The sequence below is a fragment of the Pseudochaenichthys georgianus genome, chromosome 22 (genome assembly GCF_902827115.2).
Source record: "Pseudochaenichthys georgianus chromosome 22, fPseGeo1.2, whole genome shotgun sequence".
Lineage (NCBI taxonomy): Eukaryota > Metazoa > Chordata > Actinopteri > Perciformes > Channichthyidae > Pseudochaenichthys > Pseudochaenichthys georgianus.
This window is the reverse complement of record NC_047524.1, coordinates 30951417-30978048: the sequence shown is the minus strand read 5'-3', so window position 1 is coordinate 30978048 and position 26632 is coordinate 30951417. Positions and strand designations below refer to the sequence as shown.

Genomic DNA, 26632 nt, shown 5'->3' with positions numbered 1-26632 from the left:
ACTCCTCAATGTCAGTTTCGGTACTTTAATGACAAGGATGACGACACCCTGAAACAGAGCAATGCAGCAAGATAAGCTGACAAAGTACTAGATAGACACTAGATAAGATAAGCTGACAAAGTACTAAATACATGCATGTCATGACCAATACACATAATTACATAGAGTGAAGACACACCAAACAATAGTGGAAACAATCTTACATGAATGAGTGGATGAGCAATATTTGAACTAAAATGGCCGCTCGGCACTACCGGGTCAGAGCACGGCATATCCGGACAGCGACAGCAGTGACGCTGCCCTCTAGTGGCCGGCGATAAACTATTCATCCCCTCCAGACCGGAAAACTATGGGCCGGAATAGATTAACGGTCTAAATCCAGCTGCCGGACTCGGGCTCGTAACGTGCAGGCGGCCTCCTCACGCGGCCTGGCTGAGTAGGCTGGGGCAGTGTCGGCGACGACTGCAGCACCGGGAGCGGTGCGCCCAGGAAGGCACCCGTAGGAACGGTGAGGTCAGAGGACACCTCACCAGCAGGTGCCGGTGGGGAAGCGGCCATAGCCGAGTCGCGGGGTCCAACAGCCGGCCGCCGAGCAATCCCCTGGGGCGTCGCCCAGCCCGGGTGGATAGGTGGGGGCTGATGGCCCAGAGCAGCGGGCGGCGGAAACGGCGCAGCCGACTGCTCACGGGCGCAGGGTGTGGCCGGTGTGTAGGCACGGAGGAAACGCCGGTTGCGCAGTGTCAAACGTCCCGAACCGTCAACCCTGACCCGATACTGGTCGTGGCCCGGCGACTCCACCACGATCCCTGACCTGTCCCATTTGTGGGGGCTCGGGCCTTGCTGGTTCTGGAGGAATACCCTTTTGCCGAGTGCCAATGGGATGAGCGGTCTTGAGTGAGTCCCCAGAGACTCGGTGGTACGGGACATACGGGTCCGAAGGGCGTCCTCCTTCGCCGCCCATGCCTCGCGCCATAGCAGGGGGATATGCGGGTTCGAGAACTTCTCGAGGCGGTTCACGAAGGAGAGCGAGCCACGAAGGAGAGCGAGCCACGAAGGAGAGCGAGCCACGAAGGAGAGCGAGCCACGAAGGGGGCGGGCGAAGATGATCTGCGCCAGCGAGAGGTTGCAGTCGGGGTCAGGCGTGTTTCGCAACTGCAGCATAGCACGCAGGAAGCGGTCCTGATCATCCCGGTGTTGGACATCAGGAGGCGCTTAGCAGTCTTAACCGCAACTTCCGCCCTCCCATTCGACTGCGGAAAGCTAACGGAAGACACAAGGTGTTTGACGTGCCATAAGCGGAGGAAGTCCTCAGTGTGGCTCGCCTTGAATTCCGGACCACCGTCGCTCGAGAGCTCCTCCGGTATGCCGAAGGTGGCGAAGAACGAACGGAGGTGTTGGACCAGGCCAGCTGAGCCCGCCAGGGCAGTACCCACCGTAGAGCTCAGGACCTCTACCCAGCCCGAGAGACGGTCCCCGACAACTAGGTAGTGGCATAGTCGAAGAAGTCAGCAAACACCGCCTCGAATGGCGTGGACGGGGGTGAGAACGGCAGGGGGGGTGTAGCCGACTGTGACGGAGCGTTGCAGTTGCAGTCTGCACACCCGTCCCTGGTGGCCTGAATGTCCCCGGACATCCCGGGTCAGTAAACTATGGCTCGGGCAAACTGCCCCATCGCTGAGGTCCCCTGGTGAGCGGCATGGAGATGCCGAAGGACTCTCCCACGGAGGGATGGGGGGACCACGACGCAGTCCCGATAGAGCAGGACGCCGTCCTGTGCGTAGACAGACTCACAGACCGATGACAGACTCGCCAGGGCAGGGTCATTTACGTCAATCCCACCCTCCTGCTCGATGAGTTGGAGGAGGTGGCCGAGGCATCTGTCAGCCGCTGTCTCCCGTGCGAGGAGGGGCCAAGAGACGGCTCCGAGCTCCCGTGCGTCGTCGCGGATGGAGGCCATGAGTGCTGACTCCACGGCGTCAGGCCCGCTCGGCAGCCCCAAGGAGAGGCCGTTCGCTGAGCCCGAGGGGGAAGGATGCCTCGACGTGGCATCAGCGGCATAGTTGCTCTTGCCAGGCAGATGCACAATGTCAAAGCGCCATGGGAGGGTGCGCTGCTTGAGTCTAAACAGACGCAAGTTTGTTATCTCATCCAGCGTACGGTCGCCAAAGATCTTCACCAATGGCTTATGGTCGGTGACCACGACGAGGTTGTCGGACCCCTGCGTGAAGTACTGCGTCTGTTCCAGACCCCATGCCACAGTTAGGGCCTCTCCCTCGACGGCCGCATAGCGCTGCTCCGCAGGGGACAGGAAACGCGAACCCGCGAGGGTGATCCTCCATCCACCTGGACAGCAGTCTGGTATGCCCGAGGCACAGTGACAATATTGCTGGAGCAGGAAGGAGCCAATGCCACGCATGGACCAGTCAGGGCAGAGGCAGGTACGCCTCTGCATGTCGTAGATCTCCACGCCCTCGCGGATGGCCTCCATTATGGCTTGCTTGGACGCCTGGAAGGCCTCCTCTAGAACGGGGGACCATAGGAACACACAGCGTGGGCTGAGGAACGGCTTAAAAGGAGCCATCGTCTCACGCAACTGGGCGTAGTTGGCCACCTGGTTGACAAGGCCGAACCAACTCCTGATGTCCGTCGTGGAGCCTGGGGTGGGGAAGTCCCGGATGGCATCCAAGTACTTCGGGAGCGGTTCGATGGTAGATTCCGACACCCTGAAGCCAGCGAAATCGACGCACCTCTCCGCGAACTGAAACTTGTCTGGGTTCAACACGATGCCCGAGCAGCCGACACGCGTCAGGAAGTCGATGGTTCTCCACCAGTGTTGCTCCAGGTCGGTATCATAGTGGATGGTGTCATCCACACAACGTTCCTTGCGTTCATAGTCCGAGAGGACGGCATCAAACCGACGGTTGTAGCCATCCCCTGATGACAGGAAACCCTGTGGTGCCCTGGTGTAGCGCCAACGGCCGAAGGGTGTGATGAAGGTAGTGAGGTGGCTATCCGACTCACGCAGGGGGACACTGTGGTAGCCGTTCCAGGCTTCCGTGACGGTCTTCCAGGTGCCCTTCGGGACGCGTCGTGCAAGGTGGAACGGGGACTCAGTGGTGAAGGTCTCACGTTGGCAGAACTTGTTGAGGTCCACGGTCCTGCGCGGGGAACCGTTGTGCTTACGAGTGACTACCATACAATGGCACCACGCCACTGGCTCGCCGTATGGCACACGTTCAATGACCCCACGGGCTTCGTCCCGCAGGAGGTCATCGTGGACCCTCCGCTGCCAGTGTAGAGGCACTGTAGCCGCGGTGTGACATGCCCTAGGCGTAGCTACGGGGTCCACGTGCATCTCGATAGGTGGCCCCTCCATGCATGGTAGTGCTCGATGGGGGCAAGTATTGAACGTCGACAAGGCATATCTCCCGAGTAGCCAACCTTTCATCCGGTTGTTGTTCTCTGGCATACAAGGGAACGGCAGTGCTGCGGGGCGCGCCGGGGGGACCGTGCGCTGAGGACATGAGCACTGGGCGTCCCGGGGGTCACCTGGCCCCACGCAGCCGCCGTTGGCTGACCACGTCGCATTGACGGACAAGGGCTGGTCTGGCATGTCAGCCGTGTCAGGGCTACGCCTGTCCTTGGGCCCCCTTGCAACGTCGTCCGATGGGAAGGTCACGGGCAAGAGGCCGAGGTTGAGTAACGACTCGTAGGAGAGGTACATGGCCCGGACCAAGCTGCTCACATATACCATGGAACGGCAGGATGTAACACGCCCCCCGCTGCAGGTCGTCGAGAGCCTAGCGAAGAACGCTCCCTCGATGGTTATGGCCATGGAACTCCTCCAGCGACCAAAGGTCAGACTGTGCGCCAGTGTCCGCGACGGCGGATATCCGAGCTCCGTTGGCCGAGCCCCGGTTGCCGGTGCCATCCCTCAGCCCGACTCGCATGTCCATCGAGATGGTGATTAATGCTCGGGGGTGGTCTCTCAGCCTGGCCCGTCTCCATTCGCCCTTGGAGAAGATGTGGTGCTCGAGTCTGATAGGTGCTTGCCTGTTGACACATCCGTGCGACGTAGGGGCGCGGCGTCGACGATGGCCCCCCTTGACGTCGGCCAGGGCGGGCCCCAGCTTGCACCGATGAGACCTGGGAGACCGGCTCCGACCCCATGGCGGCCTGTTGACTGTCGGATGACAGCTGTTGACGCCTCTGTCGTCGGCGGGCCCTGTAGCAGCCGATGCACACCTGGTGAGGCTTAGGATTCCACCCGCGAGGCCCCTCCGTGAAGACGTTAAAGACGCTCTTACATTCCAGGCATGAAAACACGGTGTTGTCCTAATTCAATGGAAAATGTTCCAAACTGCGCCAGACTTCAGACTATCATTAATGGTCCGGCCCTCATCAGCTCTACGCCAATTATGGGATGTCATCATATGCCGTTTCCATGGCAACGCGTCCCTCGCCATGAAACACGGTGTCGTAATTCAATGGAAAATCGTCCAAACCGCACCAGACTTCATATGATGGCTAATGGTCCGGCCCTCAACAGCTCTATGTCAATTATGGGATATCATCATATGCCGTTGCCATGGCGATAGATCCCTCACCATGAAACGGGGTGTCGCTGTAATTCAATGGGAAATCTTCCAAACGGCACCAGACTTCACATGATGGCTAATGGTCCGGCCCTCAACAGCTCTACACCAATAATGGGATGTCATCATATGCCGTTGCCATGGTAACGCGTCCCTCGCCATGAAACACGGTGTTGTCCTAATTCAATGGAAAATCATCCAAACACCACCAGACTTCAGACTATCATTAATGGTCCGGCCCTCAACAGCTCAATATGACAATAGTAAGTTTTCCTCAAAAGCTGTTGCCATGGCAACGCATTCCTTGCTGTTAAGCACGATATTGCTATAACTCCTGTGTAAATGGTAAAAAAGTGTTCAAATGTCACATGTGTGCTAACCGTCAAGCCCTCGAGACATATATTTGTCAGTTTTGACATTTCTTCAAATGTCGTTGCTATGGTAACAAAATGTAACAAAATGGTCGCCGTAAAACATGGTTCTCATAATTCCAGGTAACATGCTCCAAACGGCACACAACTTCACAGGTTTGATAACGATGCAGCCCTCAACACAACTAAGCATATTATGGGGTGTCTTCAAATGCCGTTGCCATGGCGACAGATCACTCGCCATCAAACACAATGTTTATGATACTGCTGTAACTCCCATGTAACTTGTCCGATCGGCCTGAATCCTCCCACGTTTGCCAACGGCCGAGTCCTCGAGACACCTAGACGCACGTCGACGTGCGGACAACAGCCTGCGGAACGTCGAAGACCCGCTCAACGCTGCTTGCAGCTTTAATTATTATTATTTTTATTAAATTAAATCAGAAAAATTATTGATTACATCAATGCCAATGTGAAACAAACAAATGTTTGACCAAAAACATAAAGCCAAGACAGGTGATATGATTAGGCCAATGGCCAGCATCCATTAGATGTTTGACCTACCCATAGGCTAAATTACTTTGTGACACTTGAGTGACTTCCTGTTAGCTGGAGCCCCAAATTATTTGCTAACAGCAAAGTGACAAATGGATCATTTTTTAGTCCTTAAACGTCCACGTGTAGACACTCAATCAAAACCAACTGAAAGCGAGAGGGATTCTGTACATAATAGCCTCGTGAGTACAAGTAGCTTACTTCTGGGTCTCTGTGTTTCATTCAAGCTCTGCTCTGTGTGTGTGGCACGAGCCATTTTGTGTGCCTGCGCAAGCCAGCGAGATAGAGAGCTTGCGCACCGGTGGGTATCTACCGGAGATCGTTGTGGTTAGCATCTAGTGCTAGCTAGCCAAGCTAACGGATACAAGGAGATTTTTCAACAACAAGGTGGAGGGAGAACTCTCTCCTGTCAGACTGAGAGTCTCAGATAACCTCAGCTCAGGTGAAGTAAAGGACTCTCAGTGTTTAGATAGTTAACTTTAGTCTAGTTATCTCAGTGGGTCTCAAACGGTTTGTTTTAAAAGGGGAGTGATTTGTAAAATATCTATAAAGAAATAGAAATTCTGTTTCATATGTATGTTGAGAGATGTATCCATAGATCTCTTCATTTTGCTCTCAAAGTGCACCAGATTGATGATTTTAACTTAAATATTTAAAAAAAAAATCTACCCCACTAGAGGAGGTGAGGACCCTCCTAGAGAACAGTCGCGGGTGCACTGTGTGTGTGTGTGTGTGTGTGTGTGTGTGTGTGTGTGTGTGTGTGTGTGTGTGTGTGTGTGTGTGTGTGTGTGTGTGTGTGTGTGTGTGTGTGTGTGTGTGTGTGTGTGTGTGTGTGTGTGTGTGTGTGTGTGTGTGTGTGTGTGTGTGTGTGTGTGTGTGTTGCAGTTGAAAATTCAACTGTAGCGCTGGTACATTAATGGGAAACCCTTAATGTTTGAGCACCCTCTATATGAAATGTCAAGCTACCCCACAGCACCCCCTAGAGTAAATCTCTGGCGCCGCCACTGCTTCTCCCACCTCTGCAAAGGCTCACTTTAAAGTTACAAACTGTATAGAAGCTATCATTCCAATATAGTATAATATAATTAGGTCCACCAGATTTTCTCATCTAATTACTTCCAGGTTTTTTCCCATGGATCAGGAAGCTCAGGTTTTAAAGCCAAGAAGAAGGGCCAGTTTGAACAGTCTCTGTTTTCCATGCTTCTGTTTTGTATTCCTGTTCTCCTCATCGCCTTTTCAACCGTCACCTTTACCCCAGCACGACCCAAGTTCTCAGTGACTTCCTGTTGGACGGCAGCAGCAACCAGGATTATACTGCCAAGATTAACACACACACTCACATGTATACGTACAATCACAAACACACTAACACAAACAACAAAAACAATAGCAGGAGTTCTCTCACAGTTTGACACACACACACTTATAATGTGTGTCAATATAACAAAAACACACATGTGGTGCCGTAAAAAAGAAATGCATGCAAACTGGTGAGGGAAATCAGAGTTTGTTCATATAAGCTTAGTTTTGATGATTTCTGAATTGTTGGCATGAAGTCAGACACTTTTTTGACACTTTGCGGAGAAGTGCTGTGATTCCCCTCTGTATAAAGTGCGCCATACATATATACGTATTGTTGCTGAGCTATCATACTGTAAGCACTAACTGTTCCTAGAGTGGTGGCTCTTCCGTCTTCACTACACAAAACGAGTGCAGAACATTTATGATGAAATAGGTGTGCCTTTACAGCAAGGTCGTGGTGTCCATGGTCTCCAGTGAGTTGCTTTCTTTGCCTTTTCACTGCTATGCAGTTCATGGTAAATTACGGGAGGAAGTCGGGTCAAACTTGTTGAGGAGATTAGTTTGTGTTAATTTCTTTAATGGGTTAAGGTTCCCGGATTAGAAGAGAGAAGAAGAAGTTGACCAATGTTTATAGGAGCACTTGTTCAAAACAAATGTATGGTAATAAAAACGTTGAAGTCCAATCCAGTAAAAACACATTACCGTGATAAAGCAAGACTGTGTGACTTCTAAAAAGAGAAAAAAAGTTACACATACAAAACATTTATAAGACTCTTGCACATTTACATACAGTAAGTAGTTCTGCTGCTAAAGCTTTACCTGATGGCTAATGTTAACAACACTGTAATGACAATTATGGGCTACATTAGCTGCAAAAGCCACACAGTATTGCTTTAAAGCTTAAGATTTCTACACCAATGCAAAGTCATGCTCAAGTCTCATGTCAATGAATGTTGGTAAGAGGAAGAAGTAGGAGGTTGGTAGTCTTAGATATATGTCATGTTTGTAGACAACTTTAATATATAGTTCATATAAATACGTATATATTTATATAAAAAGCTCAAGTTTAGCCGCCATTCTCAGAACTGAATCGGAACACTGTGGTATTTCCAAAGTCCCACATGAACCTGCCATCAGACACTTTTCTGTGAATGATAAAGGAATGTATAGGACATGAATCCATGCCTCTGTGACACATTTCCCAAGATTAATAATGTTGTCCAACCCTGGTCAGGGTGTATGACAAACTGTACAATGATATCTTTCTACTCAACTGCCAATGAGACCTTGCCGAAAGATACACTTTAGGTCACTTTTACACACAAAGCACAAGTGAAATGCAAACCCTTACAGAGCCTGCGGACTAGACTGGAATGAAACTTAGAGTTATCTGATCTATTGTAGTTGCACATGGCACTTTTTATTTCAAGTTACGTTATGGTAATTGTATGGTATCGACTCCCAAGTATAGCTATTCCACCTAGTCGGGCGGCATCGCACTCTCCATAGAAACACAAGGTTAACATCAGCGTAAAGCCGTTTGACTGTGTACCAGCTTAAGGGTTTGCTTTGGAAATGCCCAATTCATTCAAGGTAATTAAATACAACTCCAGTAGAGAGGCGAATTGCGCCTCAGATTCATGTTGAGCTCTCACATACTGTTGTATCAAAGCTCAGTAAAGTTGCCCCAGAGAGAGAAGAAGAAAAATGCTTTCAGTCCAAAGCCATTGGGGGGGTGTAAACAGATTTGGGTGGGCAGCAGGCTTTCATTAGGGCCGCTGCTGTTCGGCCTCTAAGGTCTCTGATTGCTCTCGGATTGATTTAGAGTTATTTTCAATCTCTTTGGTCTTTTGGCTCTGCTCATTCACGGCTATCACACAACTAAGCTTATAGTTGTTTTTTCTCCCGTCTGTGTGATTAAAACCGTCTTTTTGCTGGAAGTTTCTTTTTCTAAGTTGTTGGGCGTCTTTGTGTGTGTGAGCAGCATCACCGTTGGATGTCCGTTGTTCTCGTTGGTGGCGACCTCGTTGGAGTCTGTGGGGGGGTTGCTGGGGCTGGCGTTGCCACAGCGGCAGCAGCAACACAGTATCCTACCAATAGGCCTGAAAACGACTCTGTACAGGCCGCGGCGGGCGCTCTCGCTCACGAAGCAGTACAGAGCGGGGTCCGCCACACAGTTCAGACTGGTCAGCAACAATGACATGTGGTAGTAGTTAAATATTCCTGAAAAATAAGAAAACAGACCAAAGTTAGTCTGTTTCGGCAAAAACGTTACTGGATTACTTTGCAAAAAAGAAACTGTACCTATAATGAAGTTGCAGTCTCGCTCCAGCATGGTGCGTACCAACAGGAAGACGTGGTAGGGGGAGAAGCAGACGAGGAAGATGAGGATGGTGCTGCCGACCAGCTGCCTGATCCTGGTCTTCTGATCCGGCTGCGTCCCGGCGCTCCGACCCACGGCGCGCAGAACACACAGGTAGCTGATCTGGACAGCATCAGGGTCAAGATAAAACATTTACATATCATAATCCTGTCTTCGTCCTCTCTAAAACACACGTGTTTTTCAACAACTTTTTACATGGGTTTGCATTTCGGTAGATAGAAATATAGGTTTGTATGGTAAATTAAGTAGAGACAAAGCAACCTTAGATAATTCATTCATTTTTTTTATTACATAAGGCGGTTTTAGCCGTTTTGGAATATGTGTCCAGTACAAATTAGCTTGGACATTAGGACTTCAGTTATATTCCTTTACCCAGGATCACCTTGCTGAAGGCAGATCTTGAGAAGAAAGCAAGCTTAATTTTTCTAATTATATGCCATTTGTTATTTCCCCAAGATTCTCAGGTCAATTGCTTTACAAACATCACCACCTTGCAGCCTGTCTTAGACAGAGTGGAGAGCGGCATCAAAAGATATGGGTTTGTAACATTTTACTTTTTACAATAAACCATGATAATATTTATCCATTACATTCTAAAATGTTGTGTCAAAGAAGCAAGTGTAGATAAGGGTCTACCTCTAACTCAGTAGTGTTATTTAAATAAACCAGTTCACTTTTGTGATAAACATTAGAGTAGTAAAACAGTTATCATACCGATAAAATAGCCAGAGGAAACATGAAGCCAATAGTGAAGCGATAATAGTTGATGGGATACTCCCACGGCTGCATGGGGTAGTGCTCGAAGCACACTGATTGGTTCTTGATGTCTTTGCTCAGTTCTTTATGGCGGAAGAAAACCACACCCACAGCGATCTCCTTCAGCCAGATGAAGGAGCTCACCAGCCACGCTGTACGCATGGAGCGGAGGGAGGTGAACCTGGAGACAAAGGAAGGAGAAGAGCACAGGTTAATAGACGTATTGATTGATTGATTGCAGCACACAGGAACTATGGTTAAAGGTTAAATCTTAAAAGAGAAGATTAATGTTACATTGGCAGAGACCTGCAGCAATATTTGTATCATACCAAACTGTAATTACCTTAAAGGGTAGACCACAGCCAAGTAGCGATCCAGGCTGATACAGCACAGGAAACCGATGCTGATGTAGATGTTCTCATAGAGCAGGAAACCACAGAGCTGACACAACCACTCCCTGTGGCTCCAGTCATCATCCTGTAGACAGCAACACACATTCATATACAGAAACTATAGTCTCGGTATGTAGGTAGGTGAAAAGGGAGTCAAAGCAGATCGAAATGAACTGCTACACAATGTTGTATTTGCATTGTACATGCAGGGTTTCACGTTACCTGGAAGAAGTACTGCAGCCACAGTGGCAAGGATGCCAGGTACAACAGATCAGACACTGTCAGGTTCATCAGGTAAACTCCCAGCTCGTTCTTCTGCTTCAGCTGCACAGCAGCGTGGTACAAAGAGTAGATGTTGGAGGGAATACCAACCTGGGATTAGGAAGACAAATGATTGTGATTATTTTATTCTCGGACACTAGTTATGTTCTTCCTACAATGCAGCATGCTTCGAAAACGTCCCTTCTGCTTACACAACTAAACAAGAACGTTGAGGTTGGATGGTTCTAACATATTACCAACGTTTATGAGCCCAATGCCTACATGTTTCTAATTCAGGCTTTTGTTGTCCAACATCTGCACATGTCAAGGTTATATTTAGCATGTAGTAAGAGTATTACAAGTTCCGTTAAGGTTACAAAACACTTACAGAAAGGTAAGGTATATTGTGGAACGTTTCTATAAATAAAAATGGATTGATTGATTGATCCTTTCCCCGCTCAGAGACCCAGGTCGTTGCACGCATCTCTGCTTGTCTAGCTGACATCTCTCAGTGGATGTCTGATCATCACCTCAAGCTCAACCTTGACAAGACTGAAGTGCTTTTCCTTCCGGGAAAAGATTGTCCCACTCTTGACCTGACTATCAACATCGGCACCTCTGTTGTTTCCCCGACTCAGACTGCAAGGAATCTGGGATGTGATCCTAGATAACAAACTGTCCTTCACTGCAAACATCGCTGCTACAACCCGCTGCTGCAGATACACGCTTTACAACATCTCTTAAAAGCTCTTAAGATCTATTTAAAGCATCAAACCAAAAGAAAACATTGATTTAACAAACGGGTAGAGCTAAAATGTTCAATCATTTCCGGGTTTTAGGACTTATTGGCAAAATGTTCTAAATGAGTTTGTGTCTAAATTTGATGATGAACTTCACTTTCGCAAACAGCCGCCGTATAACATTTCAAATGATGCTTGGATTTCCCCGCCTGTATTTCACTAGGGAGCGGTAAGTGACCGAAACAGAGTAATTGACAGAGTGCTGAGGCTACAGTAAGTGCAACATTCGTCCTAATTCTATTACAGTGCTGACAAATAAAAAACAGCTAATGCTAAAACGTACACACATCATCAAAGCGTGCACATTGGTGAATTGAAGGAGGAAATGTCAGTTTACGACCTCAACGATTACTTTTGCACTTTTATTAAGTATTCACACACCTTAACATTTTTGTGTGGAGGTATTCAAGATGCACACACACTTACCGTGAGCACCAGAATGTACACACTGGAGAAGACGTACTGGTGGACTTTATGGTTGATGGTACAGTTGGTCACTTCCTCCTCAGACATGTTGAGCACCATCACTACCCGCTCACACGCACGCCACCTTCAACATGCATGTCCACAGGAAGGTTTTAAGACATGCATGCTACTAAAATGTAACAAATCAGACACATCTTCATGTCGGTTGGAGCACTCCATGGCCTAACTCGTCATCTGGGTCAGTGTTTCTCTTCTCTTTCATTTGTGGAGCTGTGGAACACAGACACATATATTGTCAGAGATTATAAACATCTGATCAAATATTAGATTGAACTGGATGTAAATACTTACACAAACACAGACACACACTTAACATGGTAACATTAAGGGTATTACACGGTAAAAGTCCTCACTTGGATGAGCAAAAGAATGACCGTAATCTTTCAAACTATTGTTTGAATAAGCTCAGTGTTGTAAACTATTGAATAAACTGAAATATAATCTGGTCTAGTTGGTCATAAATGATCAGTCAGTGTGTGTCCAGAAATTCCTCTGAGTCACTAGAGGACTCAATATTGCTAATTAAAGAAGAGGATGTTTTTAAGTTGTTGGGCGAAATGATTCAAATCCACCTGGAACAATCTGGAGCCTTTGATCAGAGCATAACTAGACAAATACACTATAACTATATTCCATCAGAAAGGTCGGTGAACATGTCGTAGGAAGTTATTATTTTATAGCATAAACCAACCCTGGCTCTGAAGCTATGCTAGCAGCTAGCACACAACAGGGCTTTGAGCTAAATGCTAACATCAGCATGCTAACACGCTCACAATCAGAATGCTATCATGTACATGTTTAGCAGGTGGAAGAAGTGCTCACTATCCAGTTGTAATACCACTTAAGTTAAAGTCAAAATGTAGTAGCATCAAATATACTTAAAGTTAAAAATATAAAAGTACTCATTATGCAGAATGGCTTTTTTTTCTGCAAGGTAAATCTAATCCAGTTTATTAATATTTTGTATTAATAATATATATCTCCAAAGTAACTACTACTCTTCTCATATAAATGTAGTGGAGTAAAAGGACAGTGGTGCTTCCAAATTGTAGAGTAAATGTATGTAGTAGCATAAAAAGTAAATACTCAAGTAAAGTACAAGTAACATAAGATTGTACTGAAATACAGAACTCGAGTAGATGTGCTTACTTTCCACCAGTGGTTGCAAGCAAGAATGTTTGCCTTATTATGAATATTCAATTCTGATTGGTCAATTTGGACATCTCAGAGGTTGCTCATTCTTGCTAACACACCGCTGCTAGGCATAACATGACCGTTGCTAAGGAGGATCATTTGCAGTCATATCAACCCGCAGAAAGAAGATCGGTCTCTGTGCATTTACTTTGTCTGATGCCAACATAAAAAAACATATTTGCAAATAAAATATTTTCTGAAATGTGTTCTTCTTACTTTATATTCCTGGCATTGCCATTTCATTGTGATGCAGTAGTGCAGTGCTGTATGTAAGTGTTTCAGCGTCACTGTTTTTACTTTCAATAACACATTTGAATGAAAATAAAACAGATTTATGCAAGCATCTCAGTGCAGCGCTGCATCCTGTCAATGTACTGTGATACTTCTGAGTATAATCTCCTCTAGATGTATTGGTCTTGGCATGCTGGTCCATTTAGAATAGCTCCATAATGACACACTAGAAGCCATTTAGAGCCATTTTCACACAACACACTCCAGCCACAAGTATCCTATCTGCGTCCATCACTCTCTCTCTGGGCATTCCTGGAGTGTCACGCTGAACCATGATTGTAACCCTTATTCAGGCAGAGGAACGGAAGAAATGATACACAAACATCCAGATGTGATCTGTAAGAAAGATGTCTGCTCTGCACACCTTTTGCTCGGCGACAGAGCAGTGAGCGGGGGGCTGATGTCGTGCAGCTGTGAGTCAGGGGGGTAGACATGCTGTTTCAACAACACCCTGCGACAGCCTGACCAATGTGTCACAGCAACGGAAACACATTCAGTTTGCAGAGACAAAGGTAAACAGATCTGTGAAAGAACGTCACAACATGCATGTGTAGTCCCTTCATGCTATAATACAAATACAATAAAATGCCCTTTTCTTAGCACCCCCCCCCCTCTCTGTCCCTCAGCAGAGAGATCAAAGTTCCTTCAGAAGAACGGAGCGCAGGAGGAAGAAGAACCACATTTGGCTGAAAATGATTTATGCGGTGGATACATATTTGTGTGCAGTATAGCACCCCCCCACTGACAGTACAGCTGAATAACCCTGACCAATCAATGAACAGATGAGGGTCAGACTGCAGAGCGATAGGCCGGTATATGTTCAATGAGGGGATTCAGAGAAGGAACTTCAAGACATCTCTGTCATAATCCCATTTTTTGGTTTATCTGTTTCCTGGTTTTTTTTAGTTATTGACTTTCCTATTATTTTAATTTAACAGAGAAATACCTGATAGGGAACAGGTGCAACTAATAAGGGCAATAACATGACACAAGGAGAGAAGACTTTTCAAAATAAAAGAGGAAACCAAAAACTGGAACCATGACAGATGCACTTCCTGTTCAGCTCTACACGTGTATCTCATGAAAATGGACCCACTCCTAATTCAGTGCTTTCACTGTTGACAATCCCCCCCCCCCCCCTAAACACTAACACAGCAAAGAGAGACTATGAAACAGCCCACTGAGATGATGTAATGCAGTCATAAAGAAGCCGTGAACAATTTCATCCAACTTGGAATTCAAATAAAATAAATCATGGAATTTACATTAAACAATTTACAATATACAAAATAACCCTGAGGGTGTTGACACAGGAACAAAAGATTGTAACCACGTCTTCCGAAAAGCTGCACAGCATGCAACGCTTGGAGAAACAAACAGTAGAATATAAAGAGGCAGAGTATGGGCACTCTGTCAGAGATAAACACAGGGATCTGAACCAATTACAGGCTCAGTGATCCCCAACTGAAGCAGGAACAGGAAGTCACTGAAACACATGGCTGCCCACAGACGATGTAGCTCTCTATAGAGAAGCACTTCCTTCACTACTGTGAGAAATAACAAACCTTTAAAAGAAAGACTGATGGAATCAATCAGACCAACACTAGTAGCCATACAGTGACCAAAGCTTCCACTAACTCCTCCCCCCCCCCCCCCTCCACACTGTGTTACTGAAGGAGTCATTTCTGGAGGGGAGCAGAGTTGCCGTTTCCTAACTGCTGGAGCTCACATGTTCACACCTCCCACATGAAGTCTTGATCAAGGCGTTCAGCAGACACTTTCCTCACTAATGATGAAAGTTCTTGAGCTCTGGACTCATGGCTCTGGAAGGAAGAGGGGCTTGGAGAGGTTTTTAGAACAAATCCTGCTGGTGAAGGCAGATCTGCTCCTCTGGAAGATACATCTATGTGCAGTAGCTGCCTGGAACTGAACTTGTTCAAACTCTATTGTACTGTACAGCAGTCAGAACATGGACATCTGTTTATTTTGTGAGCTCTGTGTATTTATTATGTCCAAGGTGAATATGTTGTTGCTCTCTTTGGCCATCATGAGGAAGGAGAGCCTTCAGAGCATCTGATCATTCTGATCTGATATATTGCAACACCAGTTTCATACCGGAGTGAGACAGATAACAGCTTACAATGAAGTGCACTGCTCATCACAGTTTAGCACGTTGTTTTTATTTCCTTTATAGGTTTGTTTATTTAACAGGGACAAAGTCACCCTAAAAACGAATATAGGTATACGTACAGTGGGGCAAAAAAGTATTTAGTCAGCCACCAATTGTGCAAGTTCTCCCACTTAAAAAGATGAGAGGCCTGTATTGTTCATCCTAGGTACACTTCAACTATGAGAGACAGAATGGGGGGAAAGAATCCAGGAAATCACGTTGTAGGATTTTTAATGAATTAATTGGTAAATTCCTCGGTAAAATAAGTATTTGGTCACCGACAAACAAACAAGATGTCTGGCTCTCACAGACCTGTAACTTCTTCTTTAAAGATCAAATGCAAAGCTTTCAAATATGCTACATTTTTATAGAAATGTTGTTTTTAAGACTGCCTATATTTTTTATTTTATTTTAATCGAGATAATACACCCGAAAAAAAGCTTTTTAGTGATACAAAACTCGACCCAAAGCCGTCTGAATTTCTGACATGACATTCCCAGCAGCCTCCGCGCACGTGACGTCACTGTTGCCAAACAGTCTCTGGACCAAATATGACTCGGCAGTCTCGGTCACATGTTTTTCGAAAAGAAAACGGAATTAACATGGGTTATTGTTGTGCTTTTTGTTGTACGAACGGTGCGGGATCTGGGAGAGTTTTCCATGTATTTCCCAAAGACCAAATCATCCGCCAAAAATTGATTATTTTAGTGAATCGTGTTGGCTGGCAACCGACAAAATGGAGCAAGTTGTGTTCTGACCACTTCGCGTGTGATGCATACGACGTTGAGAAGAACGAAAGAGCCGGGCGATGGAGAAACGCCAAAGAATTGAGGTAAACAACTTTTGATTAGATTTCAAAGCGCACGGAGCACAGCAGATAATGGAATTGCAGTTTTATTAAGTTGTATTGCTTATAGAGGTGGGCACCGTTAGATTCTGTGTCTTTACGATCATAAACAATGTGTTTGATGTGGAGCTAGGATAAGTAATAAGGGAACTAGGAGTGATTTCGGTGCAGTAACAGGTTAGCATTTTTCGCTCGGGGCTAATTCACTGTTAGCATTGAAGTTTATCTGCAGCTCATTCATCGCTCCTCCACTCATAACGGAAAAGTGTGAACAATATGCATTAAATAGGGATTACATCCACTATTATTCCTCCTGGCCCAATTCAAAATGCTCCCCCGCTGGTGGTAGCACATCGTACGTTGTGACTGCTGCTACAACAGAACCGAGAGAGGAGGGAGCTAAGGTCAGTGCTAGTGCTAACTTGACAGCTAACGTTAACTTGGGGGCTGAAGAGCTATGTGCATCGTTGTGTTGTGTGTGTGTGGCGTCGCGTCTCTCCAGGCAGTGAGAGGGTTGTGTTGTGCTATAGCTGTATTATTAATATTGTTCATGGTTGGTGCCGCTGGCTGCTCTTATCGCGTGTGTTCGGCTCTGTGTATGCTACAGCCATAATAGGCTATAGCCTATGTGAAACAATGTAGCCTGTTGGTGGTCCGTGGATTATTTATAATCAAGTTGATCGAAGTTTGGGTAGCCCATACATGCTCGGGAAATCTGTTGACATGAACATGATCCATCGGGACGTTTCATGTAAATGTAGACCTGTGGCACCACCCCGTGTGCAACAGATTTTCTCTTTAAAATAGGCCTATGTCTGTGCTGTTGCTATTAATGCACGGATCAACATTTACCCCCCCCCCCACACAAAAAAATCCCGGCTCCCCCGGAGACCGTGGTATAGTTCGCACACTGCTCCAGATATTGGGTGGCCTCCGACTCAGAATCAGACATGATAGACGAAACTAAGTTGTACTATCGGCGGGAGCCGCTGTGAGTGATAAGCCAGGGTGTGTTTGTTTGGCAACTCTGACGTCACACGACGCCATCTTGCGGAGGAGCGGCTGAGAAAATAAATCGTCGGACTTGGTGTTGGGGGTTGAACAAAATAAATATTTCGCATTGCCAGACGCATATTATCTCCGATTTTAATACTGCAATATCTTAGATAGTGTTGTAGCTATATGATTTCGATTTTACTGGCAATTATAAAAAAAACTTTGCATTTGATCTTTAAGAGCCTCCTCTGTCCTCCACTCGTTAACTGTATTAATGGCACCTGTTTGAACTCGTTATCAGTATAAAGACACCTGTCCACAACCTCAAACAGTCACACTCCAAACTCCACTATGGCCAAGACCAAAGAGCTGTCAAAGGACACCAGAAACTAAATGGTAGACCTGCACCAGGCTGGGAAGACTGCATCTGCAATAGGTAAGCAGCTTGGTGTGAAGACATCAACTGTGGGAGCAATTATTAGAAAATGGAAGACATGCAAGACCACTGATAATCTCCCTCGATCTGGGGCTCCACGCAAGATCTCACCCCGTGGGGTCAAAATGATCACAAGAACGGTGAGCAAAGATCCCAGAACCACACGGGGGGACCGAGTCCATGACCTGCAGAGAGCTGGGACCAAAGTAACAAAGGCTACCATCAGTAACACACTACGCCGCCAGGGACTCAAATCCTGCAGTGCCAGACGTGTCCCCCTGCTTAAGCCAGTACATGTCCAGGCCAGGGTTTCCGTTAGCCGGTAATTACCGGTTTTTAGCTGGTACAATTTATTAAAAACCGGTAAATTCAAAACTTGCCGGTCAAAATGTCTGGTAATAATTAGGGAGGCTTCGATCGATCGGCCGCCGGTCATTATCGGCCGATATTCACTCTTAATAGTTTGATCGGTGCTCTCTATAAAGGCCGATCAGGAGAGCTGGATCTGATCGATATGGACATAAACGCGAGTGAAGTGTAACCGGAGCGAGAGAGAGATCAGATCAGCTGCTGAGTCTGACCGAGACACGCAGCTCTGCATAATCACCTGAAGCCCCGCCCTCTGTTTAGCGCTGCAGGAGCTGCTTGAGAAACTGACGGGCTGTCAGGAGAGAGAGGGAGGGAGAGGGGAAAAGAGAGGATCCGTTTCTCTCCGTGTTATTATTCAAAGTTAATGTAAACGTTTGAATAATGTACGTTATCTACTACAAGTAGTTTGCTTGAATGTAATAATTATGTTGTTTGTTGTTTGTGGAATCATTTATTGAAAAATGAATCTGAATATTTCGATCTGTTACGATTATAAACTGAAGCAATATAAAAATGAGCCCCGTGAACTGAGTTTTAAACTGAAGCATATCTGCTCATAGTCCGGTAATTACCTGCCAACGGAAACTCTGCTACACAACTCTTATTATTATTATTGAAATATGACCGGTAAGTTTAAAATGTGTCCGGTAAAATAAATTCTGCACGGACATTTGACCGGCGAGAAAAAATCCTAGCGGAAACCCTTGTCCAGGCCCGTCTGAAGTTTGTTAGAGAGCATTTAGATGATCCAGAAGAGGATTGGGAGAATGTCATATGGTCAGATGAAACCAAAATAGAACTTTTTGGTAAAAACTCAACTAGGCGTGTTTGGAGGAGAAAGAATGCCGAGTTGCATCCAAAGAACACCATACCTACTGTGAAACATGGGGGTGGAAGCATCATGCTTTGGGGCTGTTTGTCTGCAGAGGGACCAGGACGACTGATCCGTGTAAAGGAAAGAATGAATGGGGCCATGTATCGTGAGATTTTGAGTGACAACCTCCTTCCATCAGCAAGGGCATTGAAGATGAAACGTGGCTGGGTCTTTCAGCATGACAATGATCCCAAACACACCGCCCGGGCAACGAAGGAGTGGCTTCGTAAGAAGCATTTCAAGGTCCTGGAGTGGCCTAGCCAGTCTCCAGATCTCAACCCCATAGAAAATCTTTGGAGGGAGTTAAAAGTCTGTGTTGCTCAGCGACAGCCCCCAAAACATCACTGCTCTAGAGGAGATCTGCATGGAGGAATGGCCAGAATACCAGCAACAGTGTGTGAAAACCTTGTGAAGACTTACAGAAAACGTTTGACCTCTGTCATTGCCAACAAAGGGTATATAACAAAGTATTGAGATGAACTTTTGTTATTGACCAAATACTTATTTTCCACCATAATTTGCAAATACATTCTTTAAAAATCAGACAATGTGATTTTCTGGATTTTTGTTCTCATTTTGTCTCTCATAGTTGAGGTATACCTAGGATGAAAATGACAGGCCTCTCTCATCTTTTTAAGTGGGAGAACTTGCACAATTGGTGGCTGACTAAATACTTTAAATAATTTAAAGTTAATACAATCTTGCAATATAGATGAATGCCAATTAAAATAAACACAGATAGCAACAGGTGACAGCAGCACAGAGAGAGGACTGTATGCATTACAAAGTGATGACAGATCTGAGTCATAATAAACACAATGTCTTTAACTCAGTTCTTAACAACCTGAATGTTGTTCTGTATTGGTTGTTGGGATGGAGTTCCATTCAGCTCTAACTGAGAATGTAGATTGCCAATAAAGTTTTCCTGACTCAAAAAATGAGGCAGTGATGAGAATGTATTGAGTTCTCATTTTGTTATTTTTGTTTATATAAAGGCTGTACGAGTTTAAGAGCAATAGCAATGCTCTAAAACATTTAGCCTAAAGGCCCTGACACACCAAGCCGATTTCGGTCGTCAATAGATGTCGGGCAGTCGATGAGCGTCCTGTCGCCCTACTTGGTGTGTCCCGCACAAGCCCCCAGGATGTGCGCCGGACTCTGATGAAAATATTCGTTGTGTTCAAACGGCGGTACTACAATTTCCGTATCAGTCCTTGACGTCACTGGGCCCAGAAATACTTTTCCCCATTAGGCGCTTTCACACCAAGTACTTTGCCGTACTTAGTTCCCAGTACTTAGTTCATCGGAACTCTTTAGTTCCCGGAACTGCATTAATACTTAATAGGCTAGAAGTTGTCAATACGTTGTTTATTTAATACTATCTCAGTTATCTTCATGAGTCGGATCACTTGTAGTTTTCAGTTCGCTGAACCAAGGACAAAGTGCATGTGTTTAAACCCCATAGTGGCCGGTATCAGTAACATATTAAATCAATGTGTCTGAGCTGCAGTGTATGTTCACAAAAGTTGAGCAAAGTTCGATTCCCTTCGTGGTTGAACGCTCCAGCCTGACTCCAACAAACATGGAAGAACAGTTTCCCATCAACTTGAGCATGATACAAACAATGGCAAATAGAAAGGAGTTTTACTCCAAATAAGTTTGAAGTGGGCATTCATTTCAAACGTTCACATTTGAAGTCAGCAGTCTAATCTTCAAGCTATCACTCTTCCACCAAAATCCAAGCTTGTATCTGATCAAACCTGATCAACCATCCCAAACTGGCCGAACTTTGAAGGCAATTTCAAGTCCTTTTCCTTTTTTTGCTCAAGATAGTCATCAAAAACACTGAAAAACTGGAACGTTGACTTGAATTAAATGTATTATGTCAACACATTTCACATAACTGTATTAGGTTAGTAGAAAGGAATAATATTAAGTTGAACCCAGTATTTTAAACTAAATATTTTTGCTTTCAACTAACCTAATACAGTTATGTGAAATGTGTTGACATAATACATTTAATTCAAGTCAACATTTTTTCAGTGAAGGCCGGCTGATAGTTAGAGCGTGGTGCTAATAAGGCCAATGCCATGGGTTCCACTCCAATACTGGCCGGTGGCAGTAACCTATAGAGTCAATGTGTCTGCAGCATGTGGTTCAGAAGGTGAGCACTAACTTTCATATACACTCTAAGAAATTAAATATGGATGTTGTTTGCATTAATTGCTTTTTTTATATTGAAACTACTAAGTAAATGCACTTTTTACAATTAAATCAAGAGACTTCAATTGCATTTATGTAAAAGTTCAAAGTTTTGGGATTACATTACCATGTTGTGTTGTATTTAAATGGTAAAGTTATTTAAAACGCACTGATTGTCCCAAAGTGCTTGCGTACTTTCTCAGCACATGCGCTGTAAGACCGGGGACATGCGTCATTTGGATCCTGTGACTGAGATGTGGATACTGAACCGCATTTTTTCCCTTTCCTGTGCCATCCTGCGATTTTATGGTAAGTTTCTTAAATATTAACATATATTAAACACAAACGGTCTCTGAAATACAAAAGTTGATGTGTATTTTTGATTTCCCTGCTACAAACTGTATACTTTGATGATAGATTTGAAAAGCGGGTGCAGCCTAGCTAACAGCTAGCTTAACGGTCACTTTTATGATGTTCCCTTGCACTTAAAAGTGTTAGAATATGTCACAAAAGAGGTGACATTTCAAGCTTTGTCTGTAGAAGTCTCAATCGTTTTGTATTTCATGATTTTAGCTTGATGTGGTTATAATTAGTAATGTTAGCTTAACTTTTTTTAAAAGGAGGGAAAAAACGTGTCCACTGTAAGTGGACACTTAAGTATTATTTTGAACTTGGGACTATAACAAGTAATGGAGTATTTATACTTTTACTTAAGTACAGGATCTGAGTACTTTTTCCACCACTGCTTAAGATATTAATTTAATATCGAAACAATCGCACAATTTAATATGTGCGAAAAAGCACAGTCCCACCATCCGGGACATATTATTTACAATATCAGACAAGTAGATCTATCAATTGACTTGTCCAGAGGACAAGTGACGTTTTTCGCTCTCATTTATTTATTGACAAATTATAGATAAATTCAGTTTACAAAAGGACGCGCCCAACTCCAAGCTTTTTTTTAAAGCTGTAGTGTGGACGGGCCGTTAGAGACAGGGGCGGGGCGGGAAGTGGAGCACAGTGGCAGGGTTGGGAAGCAAAACTCGGTTCCGAGTAGGAACAAATAACAATGTTCTGGTAAACGGATTAATAAGAGTTGTGAGGACAGGAGGCGAGGCCGAGCCCCGCGGACTGCAGCTCTCTCTCTCTCTATGCTCCGTATCAGCTGCACGGTGCAGCTGAGCTCAGCGTCCCTCTCTCTCTCTCTTTCTACACACAGCGGCTCCGCTGCCCATTTAACAGCCTCATCTTTGTCAAACTTTCTTATGTTCTTTCTCTAACACGTAATGAAGGTTATTATTATTAAGCGTTGTAGCTTCTATGTTGTTAATATTGACCGCCATTTCGTTTATGAAGTATCTGGTTTACACCAGTAGATGAACTCCTGTCCTTTCTGCTATCACACTTGATGGATATTATTATAGATGCAACAGCTTTAAACAAAACATTTTAACCTGTATCACAATGTGTTGCAGGTAAACGCAGAATTCACCCGCATCACTACCATTCCGCTGCTGCCTACATTCACGTCTCAACTGGATCGCCATTCGTCTCAGCTGATGAAAGTTTTCAAAAAGAAGGGGAACCGCGGGACGCAATTTGGGCCTGATCATGGCAGCCATGGACAAGGTATGTAGTTGTATACAATTGTGTAGTTTGGGCACTGCAACACCATATTCTCTTTATCTCTCTCTTGTTGTCCCTCATATACATATATGTTAACCTCTCTGACCCCCTTTCTTTGACTTTCCAAAAATCAGCACACAAGCATAATCAGTATTCTCGTGTGACGATTTTGAAAATGTGTTTGTCCCTCAGGATCCCACAGTTGAAACACGACGCTCTGCGTCTACATGAATGAAAGTTCCGAGAGCTTCATCAAGGAATATTTGGTAAGTTGAAACATAGCCAAACACAGAGATATACTCTATATGTGTGTATATATATATATATATATATTAGGGCTGTCAGTCGATTTAAATATTTAATCGCATGATTGTCCATAGTTAATCGCAAATTAATCGCACATTTGTGATGTGTTCTAAATGTACCTTAGAGGAATATTTTTCAAGTTTGTAATACTCTTATCAACATATGAGTGGACAAATATGCGTTATGCTAATGTTTATTATCGTTTGAACAATGACAAATATTCTCATGAATATTAAACAACAACCTCTGAAACATTACAAATATTCGCCTCAAATCAACCTGGGAACCTCTCTCATTCAATAAATGGTGTGTGTGTGTGTGTGTGTTGTGTGTGTGGTGTGTGTGTGTGTGTGTGTGTGTGTGTGTGTGTGTGTGTGTGTGTGTGTGTGTGTGTGTGTTGTGTGTGTGATGGATCGTTGGAGCTATGTGCAACTCAAGGCATATGCTCGAACGGAGCTGCCTGGACGCTGCAATCATGTTGTACTGAGTGTGCTGACTTCTCCTCCAATGTCCCGCTGTCTGCTTCCTGCATAAAGTCAAGTGCTCGGCGCAGTTGTGGCGAAATGTCGCTCCTCTGTTTTCATTTAAACAGCTCCTTATATCCGTTAGCGCAGCTAGCTAGCACCAGATGCTAACAACAACAATGCACGTAAGGTCTCTCTCGCTCGCTCGGGCCACACATACACACACCCTCCCGGTCCTCCCAATAGCCAGTCGGTGAGCATGGAAGTGTGGTCTGCCACAAGCGAGCGGCAGGAGCGGGGCTGTCAGCATCAGCTTGTAGATGGTATTTTAAACTCAATGCGTTAATCGCGTTAAAATAATTAGTGGCGTTACTTTTTTCCGCGTTAACTTGACAGCCCTAATATATATATATATATATATTAGGGCTGCTCAAGTTAACGCGTTAATATATAAAAAATTAATAATAAAAATAAATGAACGCCACTAATTATTTTAACGCGATTAACGCATGTGTATTTTGTTTCCTCGGCTGCCCCGTAGTTTCAGAACGCATCGAGTTTAAAATACCATCTACAAGCTGATGCTGCTGACAGCCCCGCTCCTGCCGCCCGCTTGTGGCAGACCACACTTCCACGCTCACGGGCAGGCACCGACTGGCTATTGGGAGGACCGGGAGGGTGTGTGTATGTGTGGTGTGTGTGTGATGTGTGTGTGTGTGTGTGTGTGTGTGTGTGTGTGTGTGTGTGTGTGTGTGTGTGTGTTGTGTGTGTGTGTGTGTGTGTGTGTGTGTGTGTGTGTGTGTGTGTGTGTGTGTGTGTGTGTGTGTGTGTGTGTGTGTGTGTGTGTGTGTGTGTGTGTGTGTGTGTGTGTGTGTGTGTGTGTGTGTGTGTGTGTGTGTGTGCAAGAGAGAGACCTTACGTGCATTGTTGTTGTTAGCATCTGGTGCTAGCTAGCTGCGCTAACGGATATAAGGAGCTGTTTAAATGAAAACAGAGGAGCGACATTTCGCCACAACTGCACTTTATGCAGGAAGCAGACAGTGAGACATTGTACGAAAAGTCAGCACACTCATGATTGCAGCGTCCAGGCAGCTCCCGTTCGAGCATATGCCTTGAGTTGCACAACGATCCAACACACACACACACACACACACACACACACACACACACACACACACACACACACACACACACACACACACCATTTGTATTGTATGAGAGAGGTTCCAGAGGTTGTTGTGTTTAATATTCATGAGAATATTTGTCATTGTTCAAATGATAATAAACATTAGCATAAAGCATATTTGTCCACTCATATGTTGATAACAGTATTAAAAACTTGAAAAATATTCCTCTAAGGTACATTTAGAACAGATAAAAAATGTTTAATTTGCGATTAAATATTTTAATCGACTGACAGCCCTAATATATATATATATATATATACACCTGAACATACACACCTGAACATCAGCAGGAGAGGACTCTTTAAAGTAGAGACACTACATACTGATATACACCTGAACATCAGCAGGAGAGGACTCTTTAAAGTAGAGACACTACATACTGATATACACCTGAACATCAGCAGGATAGGACTCTTTAAAGTAGAGATACTACATACTGATATACACCTGAACATCAGCAGGAGAGGATTCTTTAAAGTAAAGACACTACATACTGATATACACCTGAACATCAGCAGGAGAGGACTCTTTAAAGTAGAGACACTACATACTGATATACACCTGAACATCAGCAGGAGAGGACTCTATAAAGTAGAGACACTACATACTGATATACACCTGAACATCAGCAGGAGAGGACTCTTTAAAGTAGAGACACTACGTACTGATATACACCTGAACATCAGCAGGAGAGGACTCTTTAAAGTAGAGACACTACATACTGATATACACCTGAACATCAGCAGGAGAGGACTCTTTAAAGTAGAGACACTACGTACTGATATACACCTGAACATCAGCAGGAGAGGACTCTTTAAAGTAGAGACACTACATACTGATATACACCTGAACATCAGCAGGAGAGGACTCTTTAAAGTAGAGACACTACATACTGATATACACCTGAACATCAGCAGGAGAGGACTCTTTAAAGTAGAGACGCTACATACTGATATACACCTGAACATCAGCAGGAGAGGACTCTTTAAAGTAGAGACATTACATACTAATTTGAACCTGAACATTTGCATAATATGTCCTCTTTAAATTAAAAGCAAAATATTGTTCATGTACATTTACAACTACATGTATTTTATTTACAATGGATCCAATAAAAGGATTTGCTCATTTGTTTCATATTATAAAATGATGTGTGTCAGGGCTAGTTCTCATACTGATAATCATGTATACTATGTTCTAATCCCACTTTAGGATGTTGAACTTGCAACAACACAAATGGAGCCAATGGTATTGGGATGGGAATCTATCTTGTGAAACACGAAGGCGCAGAGCCCGGGGGAACCACTTGCGGATGTTGGCGTCATCATCGAAGGTGTTGGAGTGCTGCGAGAGCTGAAATACTTGGCAAATGGATGGGCAGTACTGCTTGGACTGATTTAAAGCCTCAATCTGAGCTACCCCAAGGAGCTGAAACATACACTTGAATTCATTCAAACAGTATTGATGGGGTTGGATGGCAACAGACTGTCAACCAAGGTGCAGGTTCCGAAAAACAGATTACAAGAGTAATCCCAAGGACAAAATACTGTGACAGTTCATTTCCATCTCGGTACATTCTCTCACACACACACACACACACACACACACACACACACACACACACACACACACACACACACACACACACACACACACACACACACACACACACACACACACACAGAGAGAGAGACATACACAATTGTGTTTCTGCTTTTGAAAGTTCAAGGCATATGTTCATGTGTATAAAAGAGGCAAAGATGTAC

At 44.9% G+C, this 26632-nt stretch overlaps 1 protein-coding gene and 1 long non-coding RNA gene across 3 annotated transcripts in view; one reads left to right on the top strand and one right to left on the bottom strand.

The window, feature by feature from the left end:
* LOC117467246 (ovarian cancer G-protein coupled receptor 1) overlaps positions 1 to 26632 on the bottom strand; it is a 58737-nt gene that overhangs the window by 23383 nt on the left and 8722 nt on the right. The window contains exons 2-7 of one of the 2 annotated variants that reach the window (XM_071207261.1): positions 11842 to 12111; positions 10577 to 10726; positions 10306 to 10439; positions 9921 to 10143; positions 9128 to 9308; positions 8814 to 9046 (exon numbers count right to left, since the gene is read on the bottom strand). In XM_071207261.1, coding sequence (XP_071063362.1) covers positions 8814 to 9046; positions 9128 to 9308; positions 9921 to 10143; positions 10306 to 10439; positions 10577 to 10726; positions 11842 to 11940 — 1020 coding nt within the window. In that variant the 5' untranslated portion in view covers positions 11941 to 12111. Of the gene's footprint in view, positions 1 to 7366; positions 9047 to 9127; positions 9309 to 9920; positions 10144 to 10305; positions 10440 to 10576; positions 10727 to 11841; positions 12112 to 26632 lie in introns of those variants that run through there. The other variant, XM_034110765.2, reaches the window with a different exon arrangement.
* On the top strand, positions 21507 to 26291 carry LOC117467247 (uncharacterized). Its single transcript, XR_004554364.2, has 4 exons — positions 21507 to 21589; positions 22759 to 22912; positions 23102 to 23175; positions 26079 to 26291. It is a non-coding gene; the product is annotated as an uncharacterized lncRNA (long non-coding RNA).